Source organism: Malania oleifera, chromosome 1, assembly GCF_029873635.1.
Source record: "Malania oleifera isolate guangnan ecotype guangnan chromosome 1, ASM2987363v1, whole genome shotgun sequence".
NCBI lineage: Eukaryota > Viridiplantae > Streptophyta > Magnoliopsida > Santalales > Ximeniaceae > Malania > Malania oleifera.
In genome coordinates this window covers 4,770,662-4,795,183 of record NC_080417.1, presented here as the reverse complement: position 1 = coordinate 4,795,183, position 24,522 = coordinate 4,770,662, and the positions used below count along the sequence as shown (strand labels likewise).

Genomic DNA, 24,522 nt, shown 5'->3' with positions numbered 1-24,522 from the left:
TTATATATTTATGTTTGAGAGGATTTAGAATGAGTTTCCATTAAGCATAATAGTATTCTAGGCAAGATAGATTTGGGGCTAGAAAATGTATTTTTCACCTTTTGTCCGAAACTTGATTCATATCACAAAATTCATCCGAAATACTATTTGTAACATATTTTAAGACTACTAAATTCACTCCAATAGGAATGCAATATCTATCGATCCAAGTCAATCTGCATCTTAGTTAGGAATTCTTCCTCATTTATCATGATTCAAAATTTTATTATCCCTTACTTTAGCTTGTTTGGTTTGAAGAATGTCTATATATAGGAATAAATTAATTTTAATAGATTAATTATTAAAAAAATTAATAATTATTATAAAACAAATAATAATAGGAAACATTTTATGAGTTCATAATAAGTAATAAATAAGAAATAATAATTTTTAAATTTTATCGAATGTCTATTTTTTCTTATTAAATGTTAAATAAAATAATTTAAAATATATTAATAATTACTATTTTCTTAATTTTTAAAATTTAAACTATATGTTATCTATTCCTATTTCACCCAACTTTTGTGTTTTCTCTTTTTCATTTTTTTTTTTTTGAATTTTTTGGCGCCAGCCTGTCTGATTTTCTTTTATGCGTTCCAACTAACAAGTGTACGAAGAGGGAAGGGTTTAAAAAGGGTGCAAGAGAGGGTTGGTGCCTATTTTACATTTGCATTTCTCAGAAAAATTCCTCTCAGCAGCGATCCTCGGCGGTACTCCGCTAAGGTGTCTCTCTCCCCGACTTGAAGTTCAGCATTACTCTCCCGGGTCTCTCTCTGGAATTTGGGGTTACCTGAACTTACTTTATTTTCATGATTTTTTTTTTTACCCATATTATGTTTCCTTTTTAATCTTTCAAACCCCGGTTGCTGGTATTTTGTTATTGTTCTTGAAATTTCTGAACCAAGTGCTTTTTATGATCATTTCCTTGGCCCTCTTGATGATCTTGAGTCTTCAATTCTGTGCTTCATCCGTTTCTCTACAATATTTTCTGTTGTTGTCTGATGTTTGCAGGCAGGCATGTATGATTGAATAATATGTTGTTGTGAGTGAGAAATTGTTCGTGGCTGCGGCGAAATTGTGCGTTTTATGTGCACAGTTTGGTATTCTGTTTGTTGATATGTAATTTTGATACTTGTGCAAAAGTATTTACTGTTTTTGAACATCCCTGGATGGTAAAGCTTCATATTGATCAGATAATGTTGGTTGTGCAAATATTAGGTGACTCTAGCCCTGACCTTGTTTTTCTTTTTTCTTTTTTTCTAAATGCCCCATTTAGAACTTGGAAAACATTAGGAAAAAAGGAAAATGCCAAAGAATTCGGTATTTCACTTTTCCATGTCGGATTATAGGAAAAGCAAGAAGATAAATAAAATAGCAAATCATAAACAAAATTTTGATTCAACATTTGATTTTTCTTTTTTTGTTTTGGGGCGTGGGGGGGGGGGGGGGGGGAAGAGTAAGAAGAAAGAAGCATATATTACCGAAACTGGGATAGTAGAGGCTGTAAAGCTTTACAACATGATCGATCTTACATCTTAACTTGCTAAGAATTGAAATCCTTTGACCTTAGCACACGCAAGCCTAACATGCAACACAATTCCACCTTCGGGTCTGTATACAATATTGTATTTCTCATATTCCAAATGTGATATATTTCTGATGCCCATGTAAATTTAGAGAGTTACCCAGGGCGAGAATTTCCCACTTTAGATAGCCACCTCAATATAGAATCTCAATCCATAGATGTGCCTTGAATTTCAAGAGCTGCATTTTCTTGAGAATAGATCTGCTTGGCAACCAAACAGATGAAAAATAAGTGGTCTTTTGATTCAACGCTACTTATGCATAGTTTGCACATCATATCATCAGTTTTGCCCCAAAAAACTGTGAAATGTAAAGCCATTGTTTTTTATCAATAAATGAGGAGCAGCAGATTGGAGCAGAAAGTGGGGCAGTGTGCTGCCCATGCTGCTCACATGCAGCCCTGCCATGTCCATGTCCTTCCCATGGCAGCCCATGCTGCTCGCATGCAATTTTGTGCAGCCCATGACCTGCAGCAATAAATAAATGCTGCCCATCCCATACCATCATGTGAAGCCTGCGCCCATGCCCATCTGCAGCCCACGCCAACTTATGAGTGGATGAGAAACCCGCGTGAAATTATTTGAGTATGCCCAAATGGCTATTTAAAGGGCATGCTTGTTGTTCAAAAATATAACCCAAAGCATCTCCAATTTTTTATATTTTCTTCTATTATAATTAGAGAGATTTGTGTACTCCTAATTCAAGAAAAAGATATCATTGTTCTCTTCTTGTAATTAGAGAGAAGTTGTATCATCCCATTTTTATTGTGGATTCTTTCTAGCCTTGCCCGTGGTTTTTCCCTCAATTTGTTTGGGGGTTTTCCACGTAAATCTTGGTGTCAATTCCTATTTTCTAATTTCTTATTTTAGCTGTACAATACTGTTCCTACCCATTTAATTTCCTAACAAAAACCAGTTTGTTGAATGTGGTTAGCCTATTATGGATAGCTAACCAAACAATGAAGGAATGATTGGTAATGTGCTTTAGCCCTTAACAGGATTTTCCGGTGTCCCATGCTGCAGAACGTAAAATTCCAGTAGGTATCCTCTTCTCTTGAGTCTGGGAAAAAATTAATACTGGATTACTCATGACATTCTCTTGGGCCAAATCCAACTTTGTTCTTCAACCAAAGTCTCAACCTTTGCATACTCAGAAATGCCAAGCTCAATGTGTAGGTGAGAGCCATAGTGCTCCATAAAAGGACTATGTGGGTGCTAGTTATCAAAAGTATGAAAATAAACTTTCCATTTCCAATAATACATTTAAAATATGGTAAGCCTAAGCTCTAGCTTCAAGTATCTTTTTCCTTTGCAGGTGATTTTTATTAATTTGTAATCATATTAGAACTTAATAGTATTTGATATAGAGAAAAAATACAATCGAAAATGAATTTTCTTCTTATTTCCCTTTCCTTAGTGAAATCTTTAATTTAGACAAAGCCTTTAACAAAAATTTTTAAAAAAGAAAAATATATATTTTAACACTATGTTCACTACTTTAATCAATTTGTGCTTGTTTTGTATTTCGATCCCCATTGGCCATGTGTATGAAACGCCACTACAAACATGAAACATCCGTGGTTGTCTTTTGGTTGTCATTCCTATTTTGATTTATTTCCTTGTCATGAGAGTTTAACTACAAGAAAATGAAGTTATATGTTATGGTCCAATTACTTTTTTAATTCAATGCCTTTTCTTGTTTACTTTTTGCCTTCTTTTTTGTTGGGGGAGGGGGAGATGTTAGAACTTGGTAGTTGGGGGGTTTTTTCGTTTGGTTGGGAGTGGTAGAGCTGCAACTACATCCAAATTGCCCTTTTGGGTAGTACATGTGATGTATGACAAGAAGCAAGACCTTAGGAAGATTCTTGTTGGGGATTAACGGAGGAAAATTGGATAAGGGTTGTTGTGTTTAATTAATTAGTTTATTATTTATGTTTAGTTTAATAGTGTAGGATTATGTCTATTTTGGGGTTTTCTTGTAATATTTTTGTATTTTTAGGGATATGTTTGTAATGTAATGTAGTTTTATAGGTATATGTGTAATTTCATGTGAAAAGCCTTTCTTAAATAGTTGTGGTTAAATTTAAATAATTTAAATTGAAGTGAACGTGAGTTGCCCCCTTGTATCTCCTATCTCCTCTCTTCCCCTTCCTTCCTCTCTTGAATTTCTTCTAATATGGCTGCAGATCCTTGATGCTGCCCCTGCATCATTTGGTATCAGAGCCCCAAATCTATCTCCATTCTTCCATTTCAATTCTCCCATCTTCCTTTCACTTTTCTTCTCCCTCTCTTCTTTTCTTCTTCCTCCTCTCTTCTTCTCTTCTGATCTTTCTCTACTCTGTTCCTCTGTTTTGTCTCTAATCCTCTGCTGCCGTATAACATTATTCTTCTTTCTTCTTCTATGTTCTATTCTCTTTCAAGTTTTGGTCCTACACTGCTGCAATCCCTTTTCTTCTTCTTTCAATTCTCTGAATTTCTACTTCTCTTAATTTCTTCTTCTCCTGTCTTTTATGCTCACTTCCCTTAATATCTTCTCCATTCTATGCTTCTTAGTCACTCCTCTCTGATTCTGATTTCTTCTTCTTTCAGTGAAAAAACAAAAAAAGTAAACAATTTAAAAAATCCAATTATGTCCCCAAACCTTTGACCACGACTTCCCAGTGATAAAATGGCAACACCACCACCACTATTAGAAGTGGACACGACTGAAAGGCATACCTGCAAAGTTTGATCGTTGTCCGATCATTGGAAAAGCTCCATGCACTGGCAAAAGATTCTCTAGATGTTGGCCTTTCGGAAACCCAAGTTTCTTGTGCTTTTTTCTTCACACCGCCACCACCACTATATTCTTCACCCCCTGATCTACCTTTGATTAAAAAATCATCGCCGGAGAACCCTTACCAGAGGTGCATGTGCCGGCGATGCGCATGAGGAAGTCTCCTTGTGTCTTTTGCAATTTTTTGTCTTGTGAGAAATTGTCCCAGGCACCATATTTTGAATTTTCTCTGCAGTATTTTGACTTGCAACAAGATGTTTTGATTGTGGACACAATATATTGCAAGAAAATGCTTGAATTTGATGCGAATCATGTTGTTAGAAATCAACTCATATTATGACATTCCTTTTATCTAATATTGGAGTTTGAATTTCTAGCCAACTATAACTTGAGAATTGCACACCCAAAATGCGTAAACCTCAACTAGAAAAGTGCAAAAGGCGTGTTATTTTTTGGTACAAATGTGTTAGTCTTTTTTGAGATTTAGTATTTTAAATTAAGCCTCAAGGTGTTTTGGGCAAGCCTTAATTGAGCCTTTTAAAACAATAGAATATATGAAATATAATTTCATTCACTATAGGAGGAATATTAGAGAAAATATTAAGCTTTATGGTCAAGAAATTAATAACACTACTAGATTTTGATATATAATGCAAGCTGAAGGAGAAATAGAAGAAAATTTAATACATAGAGCTAAAGCAAGTTGGATAAAATTGAGGAACTTTTTGGGTTTGTTGTATTATCGTAGAGTACTCTTAAAAATAAAAGGGAAATTTTTATAAGACAACTATAAGATGAGTTATGTTGTATGGATTTGAATGTTAAGAAACTAATAAAAAAAATACACAAAATTTTAAAGTTGCTGAAATGAGAATTTAAGGTGGATGAGTGGTATAAATTTAAAAGATAAATTAAGGAATGAACATATTTGGTGGTAACTAGGCATAGAACATATAGAAGTTAAGATAAGGGGGAAGCAACTAAGATTGTTTGAGTATCGGTACTGTAGGTCAAATATTGCATATGAGGAGTGAGCTAATAGAAAGAGCTAGTGGTAGACCTAAAATAACTTGGAATAAGATAGTAACAATTTAATAATACTCAAATTGTTAGATGAAATTGCCTAAGATCATGTGACTTGGCGGAAAAGGATTCATGATATGTGAAGAATGACCATTTTGTGCATAAAGGAAGTAGAACTTGATTGACAATGTATTCTTTGTAGCATTCTATACTTGTCATAGTTAGTAAGCAACTCTGGTTGTGATGCACTTAATGTCTTAACTATTTTTACACATGGTCAATCCCAAACCCAAGCAAAGGAGGGTTGTGCTAGATAGTTGACATAGTGTAAAACTTGTCATATCTCTATGATCTAAATCCTTATCAATTATGCATTGTGAAGTCCTCTACAAATGATGTGTTGCACTTATACTACCTGTGTTTGGAAAAAAATAGGCGAGGGTGGGTTTGGTCATCTCTCCAAAGTGACATGCTATGTTGGTGCTTGGGTACGGTGACGAATATCTTATGGTTCCTACATCATTTTGGATGTGGTAGGCAAAGAAATTAGTTCAAGAGGTTAGGGTTATATTAGCAACATGAAATATAAGGATGCTTGTATGTAAAAGCATGGAGATAGTTGCTACAATGATTAGAATAAAAATTAACATAATTTGCCTTCAAGAAATTAGGTAGGAGAGAAAGCAAGAGAAATTGAACAAAGGATTAAACTTTGGTAGATAGGAAAAGGGACTTGCATATTGCTTTATTGACTTAGAGAAAGCTTATGATATGAACTTCCTTATAATGGATTTTAGAAAAAAAGAAAAGAAAAAAAAAAGGAGTGTGTAGTAGGTTTGATGTCATTAAGGATATGTACAACAAAGTAATGACCGAAGGAGAGTTAAGGAATTTTCAATCACAATGGGTGTACATCAATTATCAACTTTGAGCTCTTATCTTTTTGCACTAATGATGGATGAATGTACTAGGAATATCCAAAGTGATATCTAAAATGAGGCCCCTTGGTGTATGTTTCTTGCAGATGATATTATCTTGATTGATGAAACTAGGGATGTAGTAGAATCTAAGTTAGAATTATGGAAAGAAACTTTAGAATTTAGAATTTTTAGTATAATTCGAAATAAGATAGAATATATATAAGTTCAGTTATGGTAGGAGGATTACTGAAGCAAAGATTAAACTTAATGCTCAAGAAATTAATAGCACTACTAGATTTTGATACTTAGATCTATTATGCAAGCTAACGGAGAAATGAGATGTTATACATAGAGTTGAAGCAGGTTGGATAAAATGGAAAAGTGCTCCGAACGTGTTGTGTTATAGTAGAATACCCTTAAAATTAAAAGAAAAGTTTTATAGGATGATTACCAGCTATGATATGTTGGTTAGAATGTTGGAAAACTAAGAAACAACATACGAGAGGGTGTTTTAGATGGTTTGGACATGTGCAACATAAACAAAATAGTGCACCAATGAGGAGGAGCGGGTTAGTTATACCGTGATGCTTGAGATCAAACCCCACAGATTCCTCAAGAAGTTCCTCATAAGCAATCAATAAATGTGGTAAAGTGAGGGCAAGAATCTTCTGTTGAATTGCTGCATTACATTTGCTAGGATCGGAGGAGCCCATGAGTGGGCTTGATACACATGAATGAACACCAATTTGACCCAAAAGCTTAAGTCTATTGGGTCTTGGGCCCAACCATATATATAAGCACCCATCATCAACTCAAATTTTTCAATGTGGGACAAACTCACAAGTGGAATTCTCAACAATCTCCCTCTCACTTGTGAGTTCCAATTGCTTCTCCTTGAATGAACACCGTCTCCCTTGTGGGAGTAAGCCCAATTCCCCAACAATTTGCTCAAGTGGGCCTTACCACTGGCGCCTTACGTGCCTTGGATTGCATTCCACATGCCTCCGAACCAATTCCACCTCTCATGTCTTGACCCTATTCGGATCCATCCTAGGAATAAATGATCCTTATTGGCCTCGATCAAATACTTGGTCCTCCAACTATTAGCACGTAAGGAGAATTAGCTTCATGTCTCAACTTTTATGATGTTGCTCACCTAGAGTTATGAACCGTTGACTCTGATACCACTTGTTAGGATCAGAGGAGCCCATGGGTGGGCTTGATATACATGGAGGAACACCAACTTGACCCAAAGTTTAAGACTATTGGGTCTTGGGCCCGACCATGTATATAATCACCCCTCATCTACTCAAATTTTCCAATGTGGGACAAACTCACAAGTGGAATTCTCAACAATAAATTGATGGGTCCATACCCTAATTAAGGCATAAATTATGGGAGCATATATTCAGTTGTTCTCCATCCCCTGCGAATTTCTCTCTACTAAATTATGAGAGATTTTTGGGCATGACTTTTGGTAGTTTTCGAGGGATTGTTCGATTGATTGTTCCCTCTTTCATGTATAAATATGTGTGTGTTGTGAATGTAAATCATATAAGTGAAGAACGAGTTTAGGAAAGCGAGTCTAGTGTAGGCAGAGAGAGAGCTGTGAGAGTTGAGAGTTTTGAGGGAGAATTTTGTCTCCTCCTCCTCCTCTGTATTTTCAAAATACGTACAGTAGCTATCTCTCCCATGGACGTAAGCTAGAATTGGCCAAACCACGTATATCTTGGTGTTGTTCTATGTGTGATTTTATCTCTGATTTCTGACCCAGTTATCCTAACAAGTGGTATTAGAGCAGTGTTGAAGGTTTTTGGCAAGTTTTTTTGAGTTGCTCAAAACCTTAATTTGGTTGTACCATCGTGTAGTTCGTGTCGAGATAGTCACAACGGTGAAAAAGGCGTCAAAAATTGATTCTGAATGAAGCCACACGGGCCACCACAACATCCAATTTCTTCCCCTGTTTTTTAGATTGAATGTGCTGCAACTGCAAATTGTATTTGCTGAAGGTTGAAGAAGCTACCATGTCATCATGCCACATCATCGTGGGTCCTATTTCCACGTCAGCAGTGGGTCCCACTATACGAACCCAAACCCGAAAAATAAAATAAATAAATAAATAAATAAAATAATAAATATCTTGGAGGAGATATTTTTAGATATTTATATATAAATATCTTAGAGGAGATATTTTAGTTACTTAAGAGCTAAGTTATGTATTTCTTTTTATATATAACTCTCTCTCTCTCTCTCTCTCTCTCTTCGATCTTTCGTTGATCATTGCCCGGTTCAACGATCGGAAGTTACCACGAGGATCAAGGAGTGAATATCTACAAGTTTAGGGAAGCGGATTCTCGAACTCGGGAAAAAGTTAGGGTTCGGTTTTCGAGCATCTTAGGTTGTTTTTCAAGAAATAGGTAAGGGGATTTCTTTACATCTGTTATTTTAGAAAACTAAACCGGTAGAACTGTAGCTTATGTTTATATATATGTTATGACTGTTCATTTGGAAAATTCTATCGTGTAAAATGGTCATTTTTACGATTTTACAGTTTTGGTAAAAACTAGGGTTTTGGCGTATGATCTCCAAACTTCTTAAAACTCCTTTATTTGCCTTAAATTTAAAGTAGGAGATGCTTGAAACCCTTGTTTGCAGTTTAAATAATATTTTACGAACCATTTTACTATGTATTATATACTTAACCAAATGAGTGTGGCATATGATATGAAATAGGAATGTATTGAAATGAAAAGCTTGTTTATGAAATATGGGAACCGGAGTTCCAAATGATTATCAAGAAATACAGAAAAGAGATGCCGGTTAGATACCGAGCGCTATGTATGCAAGGGTTAAACTGAGAGTGCGTGTGCCGGTTTATACCACAGAATGAATGTATGAAAGAATGTATGAATGAGTTTGTGAAAAATACTGGAATTGTTTAGATGATTTATGGAATGAAACAGGTTAATATGCTTTTATTATAAATTGTATATATGATGTTGGAACCGCCTTAGAAAGCTTGTTACTAATAAAGCTTTATATAAGCTTATTATCAGAGAGCCCTAAAAAGCTCGTTATTATCAGTAAGCGCTGTATCATTGCTAGAATATGAGGTACGGTGCAACCACACGACAGTTTCTTTGGTGTGGGTATCGAGACTGTCGATTGGTACGAAGGTCCACTGGTCGACTTAAGGGCCAGAGTGGTGATGGCCAAATCGTACTGGAGAGAACATGATGCCTGACAATGCCTGCACGAATAGGGCTATATCAGAGCTTTATTATTGCACAACCCTTGCCATGGGGGCAGTAGATGGCTTAGTTATGATGTTTCAAAGCTGGGATGAGTTTTATATACATATATATGATTTAAAAACTAAAATGGGCAAAGTCACAGGGTTGAGTACCGAGCGGAGGGATTGTACAGTGTATGGGCTTGTACCCTACCCTAACCTCGGGAACTCTTGCTTGTAATGATGCTGGATTATCTATTGCAGGAATTATATATATATATATATATATATATATATCTCCTATATTACAGGATTGAGAATGTTTTAAATGTTTAACTGCTTCTATTGAAATAAACTCATGTTGTCACACTGATGTAATATGATCTACCTTACTGAGAAGTGTCTCACCCCAATATACAACCTTTGTTTCAGATCCTATAGGAAATCGGTCCTAGATTTCTAGAGGGACTTTGGAGCGTAGTGTTGTTTTAGTTTATGTAAGTTTTGTATATGTACTGGATTTTTGGCCAGGATGTCTTTTGGGGATTGTAATAGCAAATTATGTTTTAGTACGTATGAATGTATGTAAGAAACAGTTAGATACTCTGGTAGTCTATCAGAAAATGTATGAACTTTTATGTTTTCCGCTGTGCATGAGAATACATATTATTATGATACACTTGTATGTCCCTTATTAGGGCTGGTAGTTTATGTTTATTATCAAAGATATGCATGTTATGTATGTTAGTAGCACTTTGGGGCCACTTAGAAGGCCAGGGCGTTACACCCACTACCGTGGCATTAGTGCCACGCCATAAGCAGGTCGTGCGGCCACGTCATCAGTGCCACATCATTAGCGGGTCCCACAACCATCATTAGTGCCACGCCAGCAGCGGGTTCCATCACTGCCACATCATCAGAGCCACATCAGCATAGACAACGTTATAACGGTCAGGGAATATTCTGTCAGTGAGGTAATATTCCGTTATTGAGTCGACTCACTCCAGAATGGGTTTTTAGGCTGAATCAATCCATTTCAAGCCTATTTTTGACCAGGTTGGACTTGTTTCTAAGATTTTGGGTCGTTCCAGACGCAACCATGCAGTCGGTTTTGTGTGATTTTGCTCCGATAATATCGTTTTAGTAAGTAGGAACCAAAAATCCAAGTCCATTACATGGAGGATTTAGGATATGGAGCTATGGTCAAATTGACGTCATCAAATTATACTCTATGGAGACCGAAGATGGAGGATATTTTGAATTGCAAGGATCTGATAGATCCATTTGAAAATGAAGGTAAGAGACCCGAGTCAATTTCTAAACAAAATTGTGATAAAATAAATAAGAAAACTGTTGGTTATATTAAACAATGGATAGACCACAATGTATTCCATCATGTTGCCCAGGAGACCACAGCCTATGCCCTTTGGAAAAACTTAGAGGACATGTATCAGACAAAGATGGCTAGAAATAGAGCCCTCCTTATGAGACGACTAACAAGCATGAAGCTAAAAAGTGGAACCTTCGTAGCCGAGCACACCAATGAGTTTCAAAACCTGGTGAACCAGCTTGTCAACGTAGAGATGAAGCTTGATGATGAAGTTCAAGCCTTATTACTGCTTAGTTCTCTGTCAAACAATTGAGAGACGCTGGTAGTATCTCTAGGAAATTTAGCTCTTGGAGGCAAACTTACCATGTCATTGGTCTAGGATGCTTTACTCAGCGAAGAAGCCAGACGAAAGGAAGTAGCATGGATCAGGCACATGCTCTTGTCACCGAAAACAGAGGAAGACCTCAAGCAAATGCGAGAGATAGGAGTAGAGGCAGGAGCAGAGCCAGCCGAAGAAGGAAGGGGGGTGGAACTCTGGTCACCCATATGGGGGGGACATATCACTTCTCTTAGCTAATGAAGAGACGTGCCTTCACGTAGCAAGTCAAGATACCGAGTGGGTGGTAGACACAACAGCTTCATACCACGCCACTCCCCACGGTAATTTCTTAATTTTATACAAAGCAGGAGACTTTGGTACTGTGAGGATGGGAAGTACCAGTTTTTCGAAGATCGTGGGTCTTGGAGATATTCAAATCAAGACTAATGTTAGCTGCACGATGACTCTAAAGGATGTTCGGCACGTCCCTGACCTTCGACTCAATCTTATATTCAGAGCAACCCTCGATCGACAAGGCTACGACAACTATTTCAGAAATGGCAATTGGAAGCTAGAAAAAGGGAGTCATGGTTGTCGCCCCAGGACACATCTGCGGTACCCTATACAAGACCCATGTGAAAGTAATGTCGGACAGCCTCAATGCAATTGAAATGGGGCATCACCAAATCTGTGGCACAAGAGACTCGGACGCATGGGAGAGAGGGTTGTTCACATTGGCAAATAAGGCACTCATCATTGTGTCTAAAGGTACATCATTAAACCCTTGTGATCATTGTTTATTTGGAAAACAGCATAGAGTCTCATTTAATTCCTCTACAAAGAAAAGATCAGAGTTGTTAACTTTAGTACACTTTGATGTTTATGGTCCTATGGAGGTAGAAACTTTAGGTGGTAACAAATATTTTTTGACATTTATTGATAATGCTTCGCGAAAGATGTAGGTATATTTTTTGAGAACAAAAGACCAAGTATTTGACAACTTCAAGATGTTTCATGCCATGGTGAAAAGAGAAACAAGAAAGAAGTTGACGTGCCTTCGATCAAACAGCGGAGGCGAGTACTCTTCTAGAGAGTTCGAAGCATACTGCGCTGTTCGTAGTATCCAACATGAGAAGACGGTCCCACCAACCCCACAACACAATGGTGTAGCAGAGAGGATGAACCGGACCAGCTTGGAAAGAGTCAGAAGTATGTTCAGTTTGGCTAAACTGCCTAAGCCATTTTGGGGTGAAGCAATTCGTGCCACCTGCTACCTCATTAACATATCACCTTCTATTCCGTTGCAGTTTGAAATTCGAGAGAAAGTGTGGTTTGGAAAGGAACCTTCCTACTCTCATCTGAGAGTGTTTGGGTGCAAAGCATTTGCACATGTATCTAAGGAGCAGAGACAGAAACTTGACATAAAGTCAACTCCATGCATCTTTGTTGGCTATGGAGATGAAGAGTTTGGATACAAGCTATGAGATCCAGTAGTAAAGAAGCTGATAAGAAATAGAGATGTCATTTTTCAAGAAAACCATGTGCATGAAGATTTTGGAAAGTCACAGGGTCTACTAGTTCCAATTCCAGTGCTTAGAATTTCATTCTTGATCCTACACCAGTACAATTGCCCATAGACAACGAAGATTTGCAAGATGAAATTCTAAAAATAGAACAGGAAGCGGATACTGAGAGTGTTGAGCAGGGGGAGCAAGAATCCCCTCAACCAGAAGCTATAGAACCAAAAGTAGCTCTTGAGTAGGGGGAGGATCAATCCTCTCTGCCAGAAGCTACAGAACCAAAACTAGAGTTGAAGAGCCTTAGCCAAGACGATCACAGAGAAATTGCACGTTGATTTCATCAAAGAGATATCCAAAGTCTGAATATATTTTCCTTACTGATGGGGGAGAGCCAGAGAGTTTTCAAGAAGCTCAGAATCATCTAGACAAAGGTAAATGGTTGCAGGCTATGCAAGAATAGATGAGTTCTTTACAAAAGAACTAGACATATAAATTGGTAAGACTTCCCAAAGGAAAGAAAGCGTTGAGAAACAAATAGTTGTACAAGTTGAAAAAAGATGGCAGTGGAAAAATCATCAAACATAAAGTTCAATTGGTCGTCAAAGGTTTTCAGCAGAATAAGGGTATCGACTTTGACGAGATTTTCTCACCAATGGTGAAGATGACTTCAGTACGAGTGATACTCAGATTGACAGCAAGTCTGAACTTGGAGCTTAAATAGTTGGATGTTAAGACAACCTTTCTCCATGGAAATTTATTAGAAGAAATCTACATGGAACAACCTGAAGGTTTTGAAGTTTTAGGGAACAAGCATATAATCTGCAAATTGGAAAAGAGTCTATACGACCTCAAGCAAGCACCGAGACCCTGGTATAAAAAGTTTGACTCATTTATGGTGGGTCATGGTTAAAAGAGAAGTGCAACGGATCAATGCGTCTACATTCAAAAATTCTCTGACAGTAACTTCATTGTATCGACACTTTATGTTGATGACATGTTGATTATTGGATAGGATTCAGGTATGATTACCAAATTAAAGCATGAACTGTCCAAGTTCTTTGACATGAAGGACCTAGGCCCAACTCAGCACATATTGAGCATAAAAGTTGTTCGTGACAAAAAAGCCAAGAAATTATGGTTGTCACAGAAAAATTATGTTGAACGAGTGCTTGAAAAGTTCAACATTAGTAAAAGATCGTGTCCCTTTTCGAGGAAAAAAGTGGAAGAAATGGAAGCAGTTCCATACTTGTTAGCAGTTGGTAGTCTGATATATGCAATGGTTTGCACTAGGTTGGATATTGCCCACGCGATAGGTGTTGTGAGCTGGTTTCTTTCAAACCCAGGAAATGACCACTGGGAAGCAGTTAAGTGGATTTTTAGGTACTTGAAGATTAAATCAAAGATGTGCTTGTGTTTTAGGGGAGCTAAACCAGTCTTGGGAGGATATACCGATTCCGGCAGGTGATCATGATAGTAGAAAATCTACATCAGGATTTTTTTTTCCCCTTTTGCAGGAGGAGCAGTCTCGTGACAATTCAAGTTGCAGAAGTGTGTTGCTTTATCTACAACAGAGGTAGAGTACATTCACTACATTGCCACAACAGAAGCAGGTAAAGAAATGTAGTGGCAGAAGCGGTTTATCCAAGAACTGGGTGTCACACAGAAAGAGTATAAAGTACATTGTGATAGTCAGTGCTTTGGACTTGAGTAAGAATTCAATGTATCATTCCCAAACGAAACGTAGCGACATTTGCTATCATGGGATATGTGAAGTGATGGAACAACAACTGTTAAAGTTAGTGAAGATCCACACAGACAAGAACCCTAGAAATATGTTGATAAAAGTAGTGACTCGTGAGAAGTTTGAGCTATGCAGAGACAGTGGAACCAGTTGAAGAATGGTTGTATGCATTCTCCTTTGATGGGTATGGAGGGAGAGAATTGATGGGTCCATACCCTAATTAAGGCAGAAATTATGGGAGCAGATATTCAGGTGTTCTCCATCCCTACAGGTTTCTTTCCACTAAATTAGGAGAGATTTTTGGGCATGATTTTTGACAGATTTTGAGTGATTGTTCGACCGATTGTTCCCTCCATGTATAAATATGTGTGTTGTGAATGCAAATCATATTGGTGAAGAACGAGTTAAGGGAAGTGAGTTTAGTGTAGGCAGAGAGAGCTGTGAGAGTTAAGAGAGTTTTGTGTGAGAATTCTCATATAGTAGCTATCTCTCCTGTGGACGTAGGCTAGAATTGGCCAAACCATGTATATCTTGGTGTTGTCCTGTGTGATTTTATCTCTAATTTCTGACCCAGTTATCCCAACAAGGTTATCTATTCTTTTTGATTTCCACTCATTGATCACCCTACATATTGAGGAAAGCTTGATAACATCATCAATTTTATGTCAGTTTAATATGTTTCCATGATTGTAAGAAAAGTATATTGGAGTTCAATTTAAGTTTATTCTTGTAATTATTTTCATGTTTGCATTTCACCTTAAAATATCAACACTACAAGAGTTCATCGTTTTTCTTTTACTTTTTGCAGCTGATTTGATTTTCACTTGTTACTAGCTCTCAGCACAGATAGTTAAACCCCAGAGTACATTTGTGGCCATTGACGATGGACCTAAGAGCATTGAAGTGGTATTTGATGTTCAAATGCAGCGAAAGGTGTATTCTATTGTAATTGAACAAATTGAGAATATCTGCAATGAAATTAAACAGGCAATGTAAAATTAGTTTCAGTTGATGATCCAACATCTGAACATAACATGAAGTCTGTCTTAAATAAACTTGAAATATGGTTGAGAGAGAAAGCCTCATCTAATCTGCTGGAAGCAAATCAGAAGAGACTGTTTAAATTATTGGACCAGTACCAAGAACTCCTTAATGGATACTTCAGTCCAACTGTTTTTAAGATCCATGAGAATGTCAACTTTGATCCCTGCATAATCAACAAGATAATTGCCAGCCATTTTTATCAGAGAAACCTGTTCAGCATTGGTGACTGCTTTCAGAAATGAGGTTAGACAACCTGAAGCCTGATGAGACGAAATGTCAATTTGCACAACTGCATGAGATGATGACAGGGATGAGGGAGGGGACCTACATGCAGCGCTGGTGTGGGTTTTTGATGACTGGTGGAAGGATCATCACGTAGAAGGATTGGGTATGGGACTAATATTTCATCGACTGCAGGTCTTTGGTATATTAGGAAAGGGTGAAAAACATGTAGCTAGCGGTTATTCAAGAAAAATTTCTTGCTCCTATTGCCTGTTCAGAACCTAAACATGCACCCGAAATTTTTAAAGATCAGGCTGTCTTGCCGCATTGGCTAGGGAAAACTTGGACGAGTCACGAATTCTGAATTATTTTTGCTGACATCTGAGGATATAGTATGACAGTACTTCAATCTTCTGGAGCAGTCTCCTTTCAGTCCACTGTTTTGATGGCAATAGTAGCTGGAGCTCAGGCATTGCCGACCTTATTTAATGTGAAGATGGGGAATCAGCTGCCTGTGGCATCGTGGCGGTGGAAATGGACACAGGATCCCAGTTCCATGCCATCTTTATTTTGGCCATTGTGCCTGGAGCAGACTAGTGAAAGGGAACCCACCAATGAGGCTGCCCTAAGGACATGTCATCTGCAGGCAATGCCTAGTGTTGAGCAGAAACTTGAAATGTTTCGAATGTCCGGCCTGTAAAATTTGTTTTCCACTCCATGATACCCCGTTAGTGCATTTCTAACATCTACTTTGGGAGCATAGAGTTTAGATCCGTTACTTGAATTTATATAGATTTAACTAAACATATTATAAAATTATATATTGAATTTTTTTCAAATCCACACAATCAACTCCAATCCTTGAAATTCATGTTTCCAAATATTATTTGTGTATATGTGTTGTGTAGGTACCCGTCTGGCTGCAAAAAGCCGTGTTTTCTTCTTTAGACTGCAGAGTTTGATGCACCAGGTGCAAGTACTAAGTAGTTCTCTGTAGATTCATAGTGGGAATTATAGTAATAGTTGTCCCATGTAGATTTTTGCACTCATTGTACGTTCATTTTGAAGAATACATTCTTTATGCATGTTATCTAGCAATCTCGTCCTCAAAAATGCATTTGAGAATGCTTTCCTTTCTCCAGTGAAAGGATCATTTAAGGGCCCCCGCAGCTTCCCTTCACACTGAGGGGACTCTTCCTTTTTGTATAATCACATCATAGCGGTGAAATACACGAGTAAAGATGAGCCTTGGTTAAGGTATGGTCATGTCATTGTCGGTGAAAAAACAGAAACAAAGGTGTTAGGATACCAATACGTTGCATTGCTTTGAAATTGCAGTTCTTTTTAGCCATCAAAAGCACTTGAAAGCTTTGAAAAGGGGGTGCGCAATTTCAGGGCAAAATCATCAAACACCTCGAAAGCACAATGAAGCATCATTCACCATCTTCCATCTCTGACGATAACAAAAAGATAAAAGAATGATCTTTTCCATCTTAGATTCATCATCTCCCTCTATCTTTTCTTTTCTTTTCTTTTGTCCCTCTGTCCTATGGACTTGGATCTTTAAAAAGCTTCTGCACTTTATTTTTTTGGAGCTTCCGTCTTCCTCATTTTTATTTTTATTTTTTCTCAATCGTGTTGTGTCCTGTGGTCACGCTAATGAGGAATTTGTATATTCATGAAAGAGGTCAGAGCCCTATTGGATAAGCATGAAATGAATGTGGTTTCATGATTGCGTGGTCCTCGTATAATTCTAACAATTTGATCACTCTTGTTTAGTTGTGTAGGGCAGATGTTCGAGTGGTTAGCCTTAATTCGTCAGGATAATAGTTTTATTTCTCCATTTATCATCACTAAAATAAAAAATTTAATTTCAATTAAAAAACCCTTCTTCAATTTATTCATATTCTCAAGCTTTGTCATTTACACATTTCATTGTTCAAAATTTTCTTTGTTTGGTATTCCAAAGAACTCCCGGAATGGAGTCTCAAGACGTGAAATGGTAAAACTACATGAAGCAAAGCATTACATGTATGGAAACACAGTAAAGTTACTGCCGCTAAAAGAATGATTATTAGGGTTCCTCAGAAAAAAATGAGAGGCTCGGCCCTACACGGAATGAGTGATTGAATGTGTGGGGGCCCTGGCGGGCTTCAGATGTTTTTCAAGTGACGTGCCTTTCTTCTGAGACACATAAGACGTATGCTTCTCCTTCTACAACTACAAAGTTTCCATCTCTCTCTCTCTCTCTCTCTCTCTCTCTCTCTCTCTCTCTATCTCTATCTCTCTCTCTTCTTTGGATTCTATTCATTTAATGCCTAGACATTCACACAACAAATAAAAATCCCTCCCCACCTTTTCTGCGGGGGGTCATGACAAACATTATGGAAAAGGGCATTGTAAGAAGGATATTTGGGTGAATTTAAGATCTCTAGACCTTACCAACTCACACAAGGAGGTAGGTAGATTCTTTGGTTGGAGAAGGCTAAGCAAAATGTGATAATCCTTTGACCTGTGAAAAGTGTTGCATGCAACCTCCAAGCAAGTGGCAAAGGCGAAAAGATCATCAGCTATAAAAATAACTGGCAATAATTAGAAGAACCCCATTTTGACTCCCTCCATCTTTTACATCAATCCAGTTGATCATTTTCAAATAAAATATCAAAAACAGTTTCCCCTAAAATCACCTTGTATTGAAACAAATTTAAGGCACCTTTTAAGATTATGTTACTATTAGCATGCTTTAATTTTATGGAGTATATGAAAATTTGTTCATATCCATGGCACTCTAAAAAGTAGTATAGCTTTGTAATTAACTCACCAAGAACCAAAAAAGACCTAGTTGGATTGGAGCATCAACTCTATCTGCCAGTTTTTCAACCCAATCTCTAGGGAATGAATTTTGGATGAAAAACAGAATGAAAAACAGACTGAAAAGTGACAACACCATTGCCATCATGATTCCCATTCAATACCAAATACTTCCAAGTTAATAGATTAAAAAAAATGAAGCAATTTTGGATTAGAGTAGTTTTTTGTCCTGAGAGAAGCATAATTAGGAGGCCAAAATGCCAGATGGGCATGTTCAAAAAAGTTGGAACTAGGAAGGAAAGCAACACCCTTAAAAAATCTTGCAATAAGTGGATAACATAAGGTATTTTATGCCATCCATTCACAACCCACACAAAAGCATTTGGGCAATTGGCATCATCTTGTTCAACAGTGCACATCCACTTTGGCTTTTAGGCACGAAATACCCAATTGGGACACCCCCCACCATATAGAAAAAATACCCAAAAAACGCCAAAAACCTTTTCTAAGAAGAGAAGCCAAACCAATCATCTGCTACATACATTTACACATTCTTCTGCTGATCACATTCACTGATTCATACCCAACAAACAAAAAGATTTAAAGAAGAAAAATCTACAAACTAAACAGAAGAAACAAAGACAATTTCCCTCCTCCCCCCAATATCCCCATTCCCATTCCCCACCTTCCCTCTTCCTCCATTATCATTGTTATTCCCTCCATTCCACAATTCCATCATCTTTCTTTTTCAAAAACAAATGGGGGAGGGTAGGAGAAGAATAGAGACAAACACAGCCTCTCCGCCCATTCAAATTTTCTGTGGGGTCCCCAAAAGCCCATAATCCCCCAAACAGTATCCGTTGCTTTCCTGTGCACAGAAAGGGCCGAGCCGTCTTGTACCTGCTTGTCGCTATCATGCGCCAGGAGTTTCTCTCTCTCGCCCCCTCTCTTTGTTTCCTTTTTTTTTTTTTTTTTTTTTCAATTATACATTTTCTCATGTTATTTATATATTTTTTTTCTTTGCATCAGAAAATATAAAAATTAAAATCTGGCGTTCTCAAACCCGTGCAAGTCGCTCACTCTGTTCAACGACTTCCTCATAATGGCCACTTTAGCCAGTCTCTCGGCGGCTCGCCAAGCCGATGTCGGCGTCAGCGGCTCTGCCTTCTCGTCGCCAGAAATCCCCCTCTCGGTGGCTCTCGTCCGTTGGATCTGCACCCGGCGCTGCCGCCGCCTGTGCACCTCCACCAGCTCCGCCTCCAACTCCCGCAGATAATCGTCGGCCGACGGCGAACTTGACTGTAGCAACAGCGCCCGAGCAGAGGAGAGCAGGTGGTGCGCGCCGGTGAAGTCGCTGCGCTCGGTGAGTCGCCGGGACTCGGCCACCGCCCGGGTGGTGACGAAGAAGTTTCTCAGCCGTTCGATGTTGGGGGCCGATGATCTGACGGCGTGGGGTCGCGGCACGAGGAGAGCTTGTTCTTTACCGTAGATTAGCTCTTGCGATGATGGATCTTTGAATGAACATCGTACGGAGAGAACGTAGTGGGCCCCAATTGCTGATGTGGGTACTTTTAACTCCACGATCAGTCCTCTCTCTTCCTCGGCGTATAGATCGCCAAGTCGAATCGACCCGGTTCCGAAAGCAGTTGGGCGACCCGTGCAGGAGTATATAGCTGCGATTTCTGCAGGAGCCGAACCGGATACGAACCCGAGCTGGACCCGAATGTCTTGAACCACGACGCTCAATAGGCCTCCGACGCATTTAGCGAAGGAGTCTTCGGCTGGCTCGTGACCCCACGCGCCGCTCACGCCAAATCCAAAAGCGTGGACGGGGATCTCCACGTGCGCGAAGCGCGTGGAGGATGCGGCAGTTGATGAACGGCTGCGATGGGCAGAATTGTTGGACGCGCGGTCGTCGCGACCGTCGGACAGAAGCATGATACTAGCGACGGGGTTCCTTTCGCGGCGATCTTCGAGCACCTTGGCGGCTTTCTTGAGCGCGTCGCTGACACTGGTGCCTTGGCTGGTGACCAGCCCGTCGACGACGCGCCTCGCCGACCTGCGTCCGGCGATCGTCATCCTCCTGAGAGGCAACAACCTCTTCGAGCTTCCAGAGAAGGCAACAATGGAGAGACGATCGCTGGAGCATAGAGAAGAAATCACCAGTCTCATGGCGCGCTTCAGCATCTGGAGTTTCGCGCCGGTCATGCTCCCGCTGACGTCGAGCACAGTCACCAGATCAATCGGAGCACGACGAGCAGGATTTAACAGCGACGATGTAGCCGGAGCCGGCGGAGCTCTCACCTTCAGAACCACCGCGTAGGTCTCGTAACTCCGGCCGACTGAGACCACGGCAGCCTCCGGAGACAACTTCACTACAACATTTTTCGCATCAATCGTCTGCTCATCTGCTTCATTCTTCTTCGGCGGAGGGGTATTTACGAAGAATCCTTGAAACTCTTGATTTCCGCCGTAGTCCTCATCGTTTTCGTCGGACTCCGGAATCGGATTGAATCGAGCACCGCAGGTCGGCGACGTTAATGGCTCATCGTCATCGTAGATCTTCAAATCTCTGGCAGTTGAATCCCTGCTCTTCTTGTGTTGATCGATCGGAGGATTTTGGTACTTGTGAACGGCGAGGAGAGGCACTTCTTTCCAGTTAGATGAGCAGACGGGGCAGACCAGGGCGGAGTGCTTCGTGACATGTGCAGCTATGCAGGGGAAGTGAAATGCGTGAGAGCACTCAGCCGTGAAAATAGCAGTCCCCTGCCCTGTCTTCACGCTCTGCAAGCAGATTCCACACCTATTCTGCAACCAAAAAGGCAAAAACCGTTGCGTCAAAATACTACATCATTCTCTTAATCACCAAAATTATTTAGAGAGAGAGAGAGAGAGAGAGAGAGAGAGAGAGAGAGCTTACTTTCGAGAGTCGTAAGGTGGACTTGAGGAGGGAGAAAGTAGAAGGTGAACGAGGCGATGATGGATTGGAGACCAGGCGCGGGCTCTTCGCCGTGGCAGCGGTGTTATTATTGGGAAGCTTGCATTGAAGTTTCGGGCTAGAGCTTTCGGAATGTGCCGGAGGAGCGGCGGCCGCGCTGGCGGCGGAGGCGACAGTGGTTCGGCAGCGGAGTGTGGGGCTGGAAACTGGCAGCGTCTGCAAACGAGGGGTGGAAGGGTTCGAGAAGAACCCGAATTTGGTGCCGAATCTGGGGCTCTTCTCCGTCACCACAGTCGCTTCTTGATTTCGATCCCGAGATATGGATGTACAGAATGCTCTTCTCCACCCACCCACCATTCTCTCTCTTTCTCTCTACAAATCCCAATAGTGCTAGCAACTGTTCACGGAATTGGATCCGTAAGAAACAAACAGAACAGAGGAGGGAGATGTAAATGGCTCGGCGAGAAAAAGCATGGATTTGATAAGAAACGAAAGAAGACGAGGCCGTGAATCAGATGCAGATTCAGATTCAGATGCAGAAAGCCTTTCCTCTTTCCTGCCAATTAATGCCTGCTCTCTGTCTCCCTCCCTCCCTGTATCTTACTCTGTTTATCTTTCGAGACCCCCAAAAAGATCACTGCAACCCAAAAGCTCTCACTGCTCCTGCCATAACCTTTGAAATCTCTCCCTCAGCACCCACTCTCTCTCCCATATATATGTTGTATGCCATAGAATATGACACAGGCTGTAGCTTTACCCATCCCAACAAATTTAAATTATTCAATTTTATATTAATTATTTTTAAAAATAGCAGTGTGTGAAATGGGCCTTGTCGTTTCAACCTAATTTTTACGGGGTTCCCACTCCTTTTACCGGCCGTAAAAAGTCAACGCCAGGTGGGCGGCGAGGTGTCCTAATGGGAGAACGGGTGAGCGGCACTGAAGGGTCACCGACCCTTCGCTGCACTGCACCTGCTGACCTGCATGCCATATGCTGCACCCATATCTCTCGGCCCAGTGCCCTTATTAAGGACACCACGGATTCACCCTTCCCTCCCCTCAGGCCTCGCCAGTCGCCACCTTCCTTTTTTCACCCCCAACACCTCTCCTTTTTCTGGTCTTATTATTTACTGCCCCCTCTGCGTCGTCCCACTCCGTAATAATACTCTCTGCCAAGTGCCATCTTGGCTCCTTCCTGGTTTTGTTGCTCTGCTACGCGGCCTACGTGGGTGAGCTCGGATCCCCTCCCGCGATGCCGTTGATGCGACTCTCATGGAATTTTAGCCCTTAGATCCGTCACCCTGACTTCTTTTTCTTCCTTTTATTAAAGAAAATGCTAGCGATGTCTTGCAATAAGACACAGATCATGTAACAATGTCTCGTATTGATGTCTATTCTATATCCAATCATGTCTTATTAAGATGTATATCAAGACATTATCTTCGGAATGGCTAATACTTTACATGGGTTGAAGACTTAGAAAGACCGGTTTTCAGCTCAGTGTACGCACTAGCTTAAGACAAAAATGTGCTTGAAGCTTTTTACCTTATTCCTTTCTTATTCCTCTTCTGACTTTGGAATGTGTCTTTATGACTAATCCTCCTATGCCTCAACTTCCACCATGCATCATGCTACCACGAGATTTTTTATTCATTCTTCCGTCCATGATTTTCATATCAGAGATTTTAATTTTTAATTTATTTGTTAAAAATTACGAAGATTTTTAGAGCAGAAAATGAGCAGCCATTTGCTTTTCACGTAATGAAAATGCTATCGGTGTGTTATGAGGCATCTCAGATTCTCAATAAGAAATAGATGGATAACTACTTCCATATTAATGCCTATTCTATATCGAACCACGTCTTATTAAGATGCATCTTAAGGCATTACCTTCAGAATGACTAATAATTTTTATTAATTGAAAACTTAAAAAATCATTTTTAGCTGTAAACACAGTTTATTTTATATTTTTTGCTTTCTAAGGTAGTATAAGTGTACCCACTAGTTTATCTTTTGGTTTGAGACAAAAATGTGTTTGAAACTCTTTACCTTTTATTCCTTTCTTATTCCTCTTCGGACTTTGAAATGGGTCATTATGACTAATCCTCTTATGTCTCCACTTCCGTCGTGCATCATGCTAGCACGAGATTTTTTATTCGCTATTCCTTCTGTGATTTTCATATTATAGATCTTAATTTTCAATTTTTTTTATTAAAAATACAAAGATATTTTGAATGGAAAATGAATAATCATTTATGTCTTCCGCATAAATATTTATTAAAATCAACTAGAGGCCAAGAATGCTATTTGGTGCTAATGAAGAATAGAGCATTCCAAATCTCATATCAGCTCTCACTCTTCTTGAGATTAAAACCTGAGATAGTTAATATATAAGGTTTTTCGGAATGATAATGACAATGATAAATTCAAAGTGCGATGACAATAACAATGACAATGACAATGATAATGATACATTTTTATGAATTTTTCAAAGTCGATCGTAAAATTTTTTGATGTGATAAATTCGACTTAAAGTCGTTTTTTGCACTTCATTAAATCTTCTCTAATCAATTTTTTAATTTGGCAATTGGGTTGCATCATGACCTACCTTCATTTATAAAGGCAGAAGAAATCTTTTTCCCATAAAATAAGAATGAGTAAGCTTGTAATCCAATAGGGTTTTCTCAACATTCCTTCTCTTGTAATGTTTTATGATGAACAAATGAAGTCATTCATTTTTTTAAACAAAAATGGAAGACCCAAAACGTTTACTCATGTTGCAGCACAGTGTAATGGAGCCAATTTCTTTCTTTTTACAGCTTAAATTTGACTTGTGAGGTTTATCAGCATTAATAAGTTCAAATCAAATTGACCAAGGAGTTGTGCTTTCATATTTCACCTTTAAAAAATTAGAATGTAATATATTATAATAGATCTTGCAGTAAAGAAATTGTTGCATGAGCTGGAGGAGTCTGCATTTTCTTTATGCATATGATCATTCAATTGGATAAGGAAATTGTTGTAT

The 24,522-nt window shown here is 39.1% G+C and overlaps 1 protein-coding gene and 1 long non-coding RNA gene across 2 annotated transcripts; one reads left to right on the top strand and one right to left on the bottom strand.

Annotated features, from left to right (window-relative positions):
• Nucleotides 1–697: 697 nt before the first annotated feature.
• LOC131158335 (uncharacterized) lies at nt 698–16,597 on the top strand. The gene is made up of 2 exons (XR_009137457.1): nt 698–804; nt 15,292–16,597. It is a non-coding gene; the product is annotated as an uncharacterized LOC131158335 (long non-coding RNA).
• Nucleotides 16,598–19,061: 2,464 nt separating this feature from the next.
• Nucleotides 19,062–22,500, bottom strand: LOC131159912 (E3 ubiquitin-protein ligase WAV3). Its single transcript, XM_058115143.1, has 2 exons — nt 21,481–22,500; nt 19,062–21,368 (listed from the first exon to the last, which is right to left on the bottom strand). The coding sequence occupies exons 1-2, from the start codon at nt 21,853–21,855 to the stop codon at nt 19,602–19,604; spliced, it is 2,142 nt and encodes a 713-aa protein (XP_057971126.1). The 5' UTR covers nt 21,856–22,500; the 3' UTR covers nt 19,062–19,601.
• Between the last annotated feature and the right edge of the window lie 2,022 nt (nt 22,501–24,522).

Bases quoted from the DNA above. Each gene is read 5' to 3' on its own strand.
- LOC131159912 (XM_058115143.1), bottom strand. From the start codon at position 21,855: ATGGTGGGTGGGTGGAGAAGAGCATTCTGTACATCCATATCTCGGGAT. The intron at 21,369-21,480 runs GTAAGCTCTCTC...TTTTGGTTGCAG, and splicing joins CCACCTTACGACTCTCGAAA to AATAGGTGTGGAATCTGCTT.